This window comes from Calidris pugnax, unplaced genomic scaffold, assembly GCF_001431845.1.
Source record: "Calidris pugnax isolate Ruff unplaced genomic scaffold, ASM143184v1 scaffold44, whole genome shotgun sequence".
NCBI lineage: Eukaryota > Metazoa > Chordata > Aves > Charadriiformes > Scolopacidae > Calidris > Calidris pugnax.
In genome coordinates, this window is record NW_015094506.1 from 9,611,837 (window position 1) to 9,622,297 (window position 10,461).

General features: G+C 35.5%; 1 protein-coding gene across 3 annotated transcripts in view; it reads left to right on the forward strand.

Moving 5' to 3' along the window:
- The window catches only part of CDK17 (cyclin-dependent kinase 17), a 56,779-nt gene that overhangs the window by 42,772 nt on the left and 3,546 nt on the right, over nt 1–10,461 (forward strand). For all 3 annotated transcript variants that reach the window (XM_014963787.1, XM_014963788.1, XM_014963789.1), the window contains 10 exons: nt 498–612; nt 1,144–1,238; nt 2,087–2,149; nt 5,316–5,439; nt 6,439–6,559; nt 7,110–7,207; nt 7,515–7,620; nt 8,380–8,422; nt 9,595–9,685; nt 9,918–9,995. In XM_014963787.1, the coding sequence (XP_014819273.1) occupies nt 498–612; nt 1,144–1,238; nt 2,087–2,149; nt 5,316–5,439; nt 6,439–6,559; nt 7,110–7,207; nt 7,515–7,620; nt 8,380–8,422; nt 9,595–9,685; nt 9,918–9,995 (934 nt within the window). The remainder of the gene's footprint in view (nt 1–497; nt 613–1,143; nt 1,239–2,086; nt 2,150–5,315; nt 5,440–6,438; nt 6,560–7,109; nt 7,208–7,514; nt 7,621–8,379; nt 8,423–9,594; nt 9,686–9,917; nt 9,996–10,461) is intronic.

The window sequence follows — 10,461 nt, forward strand, 5'->3', positions numbered from 1 at the left end:
CCCCCCCCCCCCAAAAAAAATATCTCATGTAAAATATGTAACAAGGACAAGAAGCTATCGAAAGGATTAATATATTTAAAGTAATAGAAGAGTATGTCTGCAGCCTTTGGAAACATAACTGCAGTGTAGTGTAGAGATACCTGAGCTAGTTTTAATGAGATAGAGACTTTCAAGAGGGTAAATGATCCCAGCAGTGAACTTAGTGAACCTAACGCTAGCTGATCTGACTTCTTCGATAGCGATCTGGTGTTAGAGCTTTCCATGTAGTTTTCAGAGCTGTTAAGCACACACATCTCCTGTGTCCTCTCTGTGTTCAGGCCTGTGCTTACTAAATAGTTGTGTAGTTTCACAGGTATCAAAAGAAGACAGTGTAAAAACTGTGCATATCCAAAACGAAACCTGTTAGAACCTCAGGCAGAAGTTTATATTTTCTTTTTTAACTGATCTTTCAATGAAGGAACAACTTGTAAGAGTTTCCTTCTTTTTCCATTGTGTAGGGTACTTACGCGACAGTTTATAAGGGGAGAAGTAAACTGACAGAGAACCTGGTAGCTCTGAAAGAAATCCGCCTGGAACATGAGGAGGGAGCACCATGCACGGCCATAAGAGAAGGTGATAACTTTTTTTTTTTACTTCTTAGAATTTCAGATACTACTGGATTTCTTTTTGATCAAAGGACTGTTGGTACTTGGAAATTCATAGGCTACATGGGAGATTAATGGAAATGGTATCAGTTTTGATGAGGAATATTTTAGTCTAGAAGTGTTAAAGAGTTTGTGTTTCAAATTTATTTACTTTATGGGGGGTGGTTGTGTTCTCAAATGCAGTGTAATAAATGGCTGATTTTACACCGAATTAGACTACTCTTAGTAACTCTCGGGGATTCAGGATACCTTTTACCAAATGGCTCCTACTGCCTGAAATGTATAATTTAGGAAATACTTACAGTTTGTTACTCAAATGTCTGTTTGGTGTTTTGATTAAATACTTTTCTTATTAACTTAATCTATATGAGTATTATCTTCTTACAAATAGCTTTTTAATTTAAAAAAAAAAAAGCTTATACATATGAACTTGCTAGAAATGCATTTACTGCTCATATTTTGCACTTACTTATTTTATACTTTCAATTCTCTTTTACAGTATCATTATTAAAAGATCTGAAGCATGCAAATATTGTTACATTACACGATATTGTGCACACAGACAAGTCTTTGACTCTTGTTTTTGAATATCTGGTAAGTGATTAAACAACTAGCGAGCTTTACATTCAATTTCTTGTTTCTAAGTATAATAATAAAACTCTATACTCTTTTTAAAAATACTGGGACTATTATAGTTTCTCCTGCATCTAGAACCATTCAGCTGAAAGTAAGAAAAGTTATTAAATTGCTGTAAATTAGTAAATACTGTTTTGATCCTTTCAGAATTTCTTTAGTAGTAGTTAGTAGTGAACTACCTGAGCAAGCTGTGTACTTGTACCAAAAATGGTTAACTGTAAAAAAAGATAATCACACTATTATTCAAGTATATTCAAATGTATTTTTTGGTTATGACACAACTCTCACAAGTTAGCTAAGGAAAAAAAGTATGCTTCAAAGTAAGCAACACATTCCATCTTTTTGTAACAATCTTTTCAAGCAAATGTCTGTCATTATGTGTCTCACTTGCTCACCTCTTCCATTGTAGATTGCTTTCTCACTGAAGCTTTGGCTAACACTCTTTTCATATACATATACTAAAATATATAAGCATAATAAGAGGGATGAAGAAAAACTCTTTACTTCCAATGTAACTGGAGAATATAGTAATTTCATAAAAGACTGTAGCACAGACAAGATAGAGGAGAAGGCAATAACAAATAATGTTGCCTGAGGTGATGCAGCTTGCTGGAAAACACGGATATTTATGTCCTCTGGAAAGCCAGGGTTTTTTGCATGTTCAGGCTTTTGGGGTTTTTTATTGTTGAACACCTTTTACAGAAAACTCAATTTTCTGATGGATTATTTCAGTTCTAACAATAAATTATATTCATGTAATCTGTTGTCCACAATTTTACTAAACAATGCTGATGGTGTTTTGACAGGACAAGGATCTGAAGCAGTACATGGATGACTGTGGGAACATCATGAGTATGCACAATGTAAAGGTGAGTGTTTTTAGTGACAGTAACTGTCTTCCAGCTTTCCCTGTTTTAAGAATTTCAGAGAACATAATAAAATCAGTAGCTGTCTGGTTTAGGGCTTTTTATTTAAAATATATATATATATTAAGAAACTTCCTTTTTGACCTTTGGGCCTGGCTTGTCTATGTTTGACATCAGATGGAGTCTGTCTTTTTGTTTTTGATGGCTTTTAAGTGTTTAAAGCACTGAAAACAGATGATAATATAACTTTATATGCTTTAGTGCTCTTTGAAGTTATATATTTAAATTAAAATTTCCTACCAAATAATACATTCATAACTCTTTTGACCTCCTCTTGTCCTTCCATTAGTTTATACTCATTTATTAAGTTAAGTCTGTAGTTTGGTGAATCCTCAAAATTTATGTACGCACATTGAAGAAAATGTAGCCTCAATCATGAATGTGGGTTTGGATGCCACTGCCTACCACACAAGTAAGAAATTAATAATACATATTTAAGAATGAGTGATACTCATCTTTCCATTAGTAATAAAATGGAAATTATTTTTTTTAACATTTAATTGCCTGTTCCTTTTAACTGTGCCTGTAGCCAGGTCAAGGGATTCAGTTTCCAATCTGGCTTGCTGAAACTGACTCAGCTTCAAGTGTTACCTCTCTTATAAGATGCAGGTTTTGATTTGAAAAACTGTAATAATTCTTTATGTTCTTTAATACTTGCGGCTTTATAAACAGGATTCCAAACAGAGGACTCTTCAAATGAGTGAGGTTGTCCAGGGAGGTTGGGTTACCTTATCACTTTGCTGCGTTGCAGCCTGTGCCTTCAAAAACTCTTCATTAAGCCATTTATAATTCATATAAGGGATGTTACTTGTGTGATAGATCTGTTTGAGAACTCTTCCATGCCTCTTGAAAAAAAATTAACTTTAGGCTGTGATCCTGAAGAACAAAACCGTGAGTGTGCACGTATGGTAGGAAAATCAGTTTTAATTCCTGCACAGTAGCACATGGCACAAATGTGGTTGATAACACAATGTACTAAATACTGTGAAGTGGTGGACTTTGTGTGTGTTCTAGTAGAGTTGTCATCCTTGGTGTTGGCTTAGTTGCATATTCAGAAATCTGTTCTTAGTTGAATTGCATATGGGATTCAGTCTAGATATTGGTTACTGTTTAGATAGCTCTTTTTTATGTATTTATTTATTTTGTTGTCACATAATACTAAGTATCTCTAGGGAGAGACATTTGCCCTTAACCTACTCTGTTGCTTCCTTTGAGTGTCTGCAAAGGGAAATTCTTTAATTTGTATCTACTTCAGAGAGACAACAAAAAACATAATTACTCTTGTGTTTTTAATTAACTATGAGTTAATAAGTAGGGCTTTAAGCTTAAAAAAAATTAAGAAAAGCTGTAAGTGGGAAGCTGACTCCTGTAATAAGTGCAGCTAGAGAACGAGCGGAATCTACTTGTGATAATCTGAGCTAAGCAGAGGAACTGTTTTGCCTTGTTTGCCTGTGGTTTAAGCTGTGCCCTAAGAGCGGATTTAGACAGTCAGTACCTCTGGCACAGGGAAACCAGAACAGCTGCTTAGCTGTGGTCACTGGAGGTGCTTACCTTACAATTACTGTGGGGGTTTGAGTCATTACTGACATTTTAGAGACCTCACTGTCATCACTGCCCTTGCCTTCCTCAGCTAATTTTAGGATTTTTGAGTTTTAACAAAATGAAGATGCATAATACAAAGATGTGTGTGATCTCTGCAGGTATTACTGTTTTAAACAAAATTTTGAGCTAATACATGTCATCTTGTGCATTTCCAAAAGGATCCCTGCCAACTGGGGTGAAGATCCACAAATTCTGTAGAATAATCTGCTTTGTCGCCTTGACTAATCCTTGCAGTCCCAGTGTACACGAGAGGTGGCTATAGATTTCCACAGCAGGCCTGTTAATGTCACTTGGGACTGACTACCCCTGAAGCAGTATGGATATGAGTAGAGGGAACTAAACTTGTTGCTTCTCGTTCTGTTCTTCAAAAAAGAAACGGAAGGAGGAAAGAGAGAGAGAGAGAGAGAAAGAGAGAAATCAATCCTAATTCCTTTTTTCTAGAACAGATAAATCCCACGTAAGCAGACTGAGAACAGATGGATGTAACTACACCTGCTGTGTATTTGTCCAGTTTACAAAAAAGAATTTGGTGATGTCACCTGGTCCAAAAATAAACTGATGCGTTAGAAAATGGTCATATCAAAACATTCTAGTGTTTCTCCTCAAAAGTCCCGTTACATCCTGAATTTGTCACATTGGTAAACGTTGCTTTCTGTAATGCTCTGTATTTTTTCATTGTACATTTGGTTGCCTACACTGGTTGAGAAATGCTGTGTAGTAAATGCCATCAATGGCTACCCAGAAAGTCCCATGTTCAAGATCAGACCGTTCATACATACAGAAACTGCAAAATAGTAGTTTTTAATTCAGTGATACAGTAAACTTGCTTGGCTGCCTTCTGCTAAACCTATCTTCATCCCTTACTACTTTTATGTCTATATATGTGCAGCATTAATATGCATGACTGAAGTTGCTTGCTGTTCCAAAGAACTAAAATAAACCTGTATGTGTCAAGGTGAGGAGGATGAATATAAATGCCAGCGCAGTTGGGCTGTTTTACGAATTTCCCCATCTCTGCATGTTTCATGAGCTTGTGAATCCAAGTGTATTTTTCCAATAGCATGCCAAAATGTTCTTTACAGAGTTTTACACGATTGGATAGAAAGGATGCTGAGCTGCGTTTTCAGAAGGGATTCCATGAGAGAAGGGGAGTTGAGTATAAGTCAGAGGCAATTACCTTTAAAGACATTAGTATGGGAAAGAGCATTGGTAAATGCTTACTTAAAAATAAATAGCCTTGTGGTTCTCTTCAGTTAAGCAGAAGAAATTGCTTTTAAAATCTTTGTTGTAAAGTGTTGTGTTAAAGCAGTGCATTAGCATACAGGGATTTGAAATCTGTAAACAATGGTGATGTTCATATGGAAAAGTAACTTGCTTTTTGAGCAGTATTTTTGTCCTAATTAAAATACAGAGATTCAACTCTACAGTGCTTAAATAGGCTGTTATAGTTGTGTAATCTGGAGATTAACCTTTTTTGTCTAATTTATATAAATGTTCTCTTTTGTAGCTATTTTTATACCAGATTCTTCGTGGTTTGGCATACTGTCATAGAAGAAAGGTATTACATCGAGATCTGAAGCCGCAAAATCTACTAATTAATGAGAAAGGAGAACTGAAGCTGGCAGACTTTGGTATGGCCTGAAATTATTCTGTAATAAATATTTTCTTCTCTCAGCAAAAGAGCGGCATCTTTCCTGTATAAGGAAAGATGAGAACATCGGGTCTGTAGTGAATTCGTGTGTTCTCAGACGGAAAATGAAAGTCAGCCTTTTACAGGATATTAGTAATTAAAATAATATATGTATAGGTAGTCGCTTGACTTGAGGTTTGAAAGTAGTCTTACAGCTTCCTTTGAAATTGGCACTTAGTCAAATCCTTAAGGAGGAGCTCGTTGCTTTTCCTCACGCTCCAGAGTCACTCCAAAGCGGAGTAACTGTGATGGGAGAGAGGAGGAGTCTGTACACATACTACATTTTCAGGTGCTATTCCATCACTGATACACCAAGTTCTTTGGCATTGCTAGGGGACTGGGACACTCATGGTTTCCTGCTATTGTCTGTATCAGGAAGGTCCTTTGAAAGTTGTGCTACCACTGGTTTTTTCCCCTTGTGCGTGAGTGGAAGTTGCTCAGAAGATTGCATCTAACATGATAGACCTACATTTTATTGAAGATATTACTGATAAACTGGCAGTGTTAGGGTGGAAAACCCCTGCTTATCCCACGGTAATTTGGTCTGTTTCCACCCTTTCATTATTCATTTGTTGCCTTCTGCCTCTTGCAGTGTAGTTCTCAAATGGAAATAATTCAGAAGGGTTTTCACAGGTGGGAGGTGTCATATTGAGCTAATACTTTGTTGTTTTTATTAAATGTATAGCATTAGTCCAGGTTTTGATATGTTTACCTGCCTTCTATACTTCAAAATGCTGATTGTGAGATTGCTGTAATACTGAGGCAAATCACAAGTCGTAGAAATGTATTTATTAGGGCTTTTTAATGAACACTAAGGAAAGGTATTTAGCAAGTATAATAAGGTTGATTTAGCTCTTAAAAATTCTTTGTCAGTTTCATGCAAAAAAAAAAAAAGATTTCAGCAAGCTGCACATGACTCTCTATTTCCCTTTTTATCAAGGATTGGCTAGAGCAAAATCTGTTCCTACAAAGACCTATTCCAATGAAGTTGTCACGTTATGGTACAGACCACCTGATGTTCTCCTCGGATCTTCAGAGTATTCAACTCAAATTGACATGTGGTTTGTATGGCTTTGACTAATTTAAAATTTTGTTTCTCAGTCAAGTTGAAAAAATGTCAACTCTTTATTATTATATAGTAGCATTCAAATACTAATCCTTTGAATTTTTGAAGGCTACAACTGAGTTGGATTTTTAGAGAAAGAATTGGCAGACAGGGAAGATGCTAGTATTTATCTGGGAAAATGCCGAAGCGCTCTTTTATTGCTGAATAAACAGGCATTAGGTCAACAGCATAACAGAAAAAGACCAAACGCATTCTCCTAATGGCATGATAATGTGGTATTTTACTATGAACTTTAATACAATTTATAAACTTGACATCTGAAGGAAAAGGATATAGTATAGATTTGACATAGGTTTTGTTTAGTCTTTGACAGTTCTTTTGTTGCTGCGTATCTTTCAAAACAATATTTTTAGTAGCAGCAAGGGGCTAACAACTAATTTACTAATTTCATCTTTCATTGAAGAGAAGTCACAGAAGTCTTTAACAGCTGAAAACTTAAATTGTTCAATTCTTTCTGATTGATCTTTTTCTCTGTTTTTATAAAGGGGTGTTGGATGCATATTTTTTGAAATGGCATCAGGAAGGCCTCTTTTTCCTGGTTCGACTGTTGAAGATGAACTGCACTTAATTTTCAGACTTCTGGGTAAATGGATACTTTAGCAGTAATATTAATGCTATGTGTGTGTTCTTCTGAACGCTTTGTCCCCTCGATCTTTTTCTGTAGATCTTTATCTATAAACAATGAGATTTTATATTGCATTGTAATTAAGGTGAATGAGTGTACTCTTGATGAAGAATGGTTGAGCTGAGTGCACAGCTGAATTTACACATTGACTGGTTGTATTTTTTCTTTCTTTCCTGTTTAAATTACAGGATTAAATGCTTATTTATGTCAAAGTTGTTTCTTTACACTTTTTTAAACTTGAATTTGTTGCTTTTTTTAAATGCAGGAACCCCATGTCAAGAAACATGGCCAGGCATTTCTTCCAGTGATGAATTTAGAAACTACAACTTTCCTAAATATAAACCACAACCCCTCATCAACCATGCACCAAGGTACTTTTGTGTTTTATTAATAGAAAATATGTGTCCCTGTGGCTTTGCATATTTGTAAATGAGAACATTTTTCCAAGTACAGTCTGCTACTGAATGCAGGAGAACTACAGAGAAGTTGTGTTATTGTGGGCAGATAGAAATGCAAAGCATAATCCTGGTACTATGTGATTACTTTGTCTAATATCATTCAAGGTACCACAGCTTCATAATGAACTATAAACTACAGTTAATTAACTGCATAGTAGCAGTATTGACACAACATTTCCTAAATAACCCAAATTCTCTTCTGTTATTTAATAGGCCCATTCTTAAAATGGCAAGCTTTCCTTCAGCAGTCTCTGGAAATCATTCAGGAGGAATTCAAAGGATCTGCATAGTTATTAGAAATAAACTTTATAACAAAGGCTACCACATTTTTTATCGACTCTGAAGAAGATGATCTAACGTTGTCTCCTTCTAGTAAATGAGTAGAGTTAGGCTTTAAAAAAAAACCAAAAAGATCCAGGTCAACCTAGTAAATCACAATCCAAAGTTCAGGTTTTGTCTATCCGCAGTGTTTTTCAAATAGCAGCCTTCTGGAATATTGGTACTTGTATGTATACATGTTAACATCCAGAAAAGTTGTTTAGGTGAAAGTATTCCCATGTTTAAACTTAATTTTCAAGTTTGATATCATCTAACCCACTTCCTTTGCAGTTTTGCTTTTGTAAATATCATTTATTAACTGTCTTTAATATTTTAAAATATTTTTATTTTTAGGCTAGACACGGAAGGAATTGAATTGATAGCGAAGTTCCTTCAAGTAAGATGTGTTTTGTGGCTTTATAAAAATGCAAGTTTAGATTTTTAATGTATTATTTACAAAATGTATTAGAAGCTATAGTATTTGTTAGATCTATCTCAAAGTGAAATATGCAGCTGAGTCTGTAGTGGATGACAGCTTTGGGAAAAATGACAGTTTTGGGAAGCCTATGTACTGTAACAATTTAAAACCTGATGTTTAATTAGTTTGTTTGTTTTGCCAGAATTGATTTCTTCTCTTATTACTTTTTGTAAAACTAGAACTGATTCTATGTTAGCAATTCCCTGAAAAAAACTAAATCTCTTGTGAAATATGGTATTAAAACAGAACTTTTAAATACAAAAATTAAATTTCTGTAACAATGAACTTAGTAACTGCTTCTCTAGTAGTAAGTTAAGGTGTAATATTTACTCTTTGATCTTGCAAACTGTATTCAAAAGATGAAGTGGTGTGGGGGTTTAATCTTTTGATCTGTATTAAAAATGAGCCAGAAGCAAGATGGAAGGCCAACTCTTAAGTCTTTGAGTAGATGCAGAAGTACTGTGACTTCACGGTGTTAAAAATTCTTAGTCCGTAAGGTGGAGTGCAGTTACTCTGCTTTGCAGCCTGTGATTTAAATTCTACATCAGGTCTTCATCTGTTTACATGCTGTGTCAGAACAGGACTCACAGTTCTACTTTGGACTTTGTTCTTATTTGTTCACAGCTTTTTAAATGTCTGCATTGTTGTCCAAATGTCCACATATGCCAGGCAGGAGATGTTTGAGCACAGATTGAAAACCGTGTTGTCTGAAGTTCCATTTTATGCAAAAAGCTGCAGCATAGTCCATCAAATTAGAAAACTCAAGTAATAGCATTTCATTGCAATTCAATATCAGAACATAATGTAGACAGAAGTCTGTCATCTAATCATTGTTAGATCTAAAAAATAAAGATTAAGTATATTTTTGACTTGCATCCATTTACAGTAGTTACGTGTTGATAATCCCTATTTAGGTAACATATGTTAGACTTTCATGTGTGAAATAAAAGGAATGAAAACATATTTGTCTTAGTGAATTGGTGGAAAATGCTAAGCAAGCTGAAATCTTATTTCTCCCTTTGATGAAATCACTTGATGCAAGGAGTTTTTTAATGAAAAGCAACACACTTTGTTTCCTTTTATGTTAATAGTATGAATCGAAGAAGAGAATTTCTGCAGAAGAGGCCATGAAACACGCATACTTCAGAAGTCTTGGAACAAGAATACACACTTTGCCTGAAAGTAAGAGGAGTAGTAGAGTAGCAGAATATTGCTAAGCTGGTACATTAAAGCTAAGTACATTGCTTAAGGAAAAACTCTCTAATCTAATCTATTAAAGAAGTCTGGTATGTATTGACTTAAATATTTGGGAATAGGAAACATATTTTTAGCTAAACTGTATAATTAAGTAGAACATTGCTCAATAAAGCACCATTATGTTTGGATGTGAATTAATTTCTTTGTTATGTTCCAGGTGTTTCAATATTCAGTCTAAAAGAGATTCAGCTGCAAAAAGACCCTGGCTTTCGAAATTCCACTTACCCAGAGACAGGTATGGAAAGCTTAAGATTTTCTCCTATCTGTAACAGAATGCTGTGCTAGAGACACTGAAAAATACTTTATTAAATTGGTCCGTGTGAATGTGCTCAACCAGATATCAGGAATGATTTGCTCAGATTCCTGTAGAGATGTAAAAGCTAAATGCACAGAAGGAGGTGAGTTTTACCAGGGGTGGGCAGAGGAGCTGTTAAGATGAGAAAGGTGTGGAGTTTCAAACCATCGCGGTGTGGGTGTTGAATGGTGGCAAAGTATTAAAAAAAAAAAACAAACCTGGAACAAATGCAGTTTAAACCTGGAACAGGCTGCCCAGGGAGGTGGTGGAGTCTCCATCTCTGGAGGCATTCAAAACCCGCCTGGACACGTTCCTGTGCAACCTGCTCTACGTTACCCTGCTCTGGCAGCGGGGTTGGACTAGGTGGTCTCCAGAGGTCCCTTCCAAACCCATATCATTCTGTGGT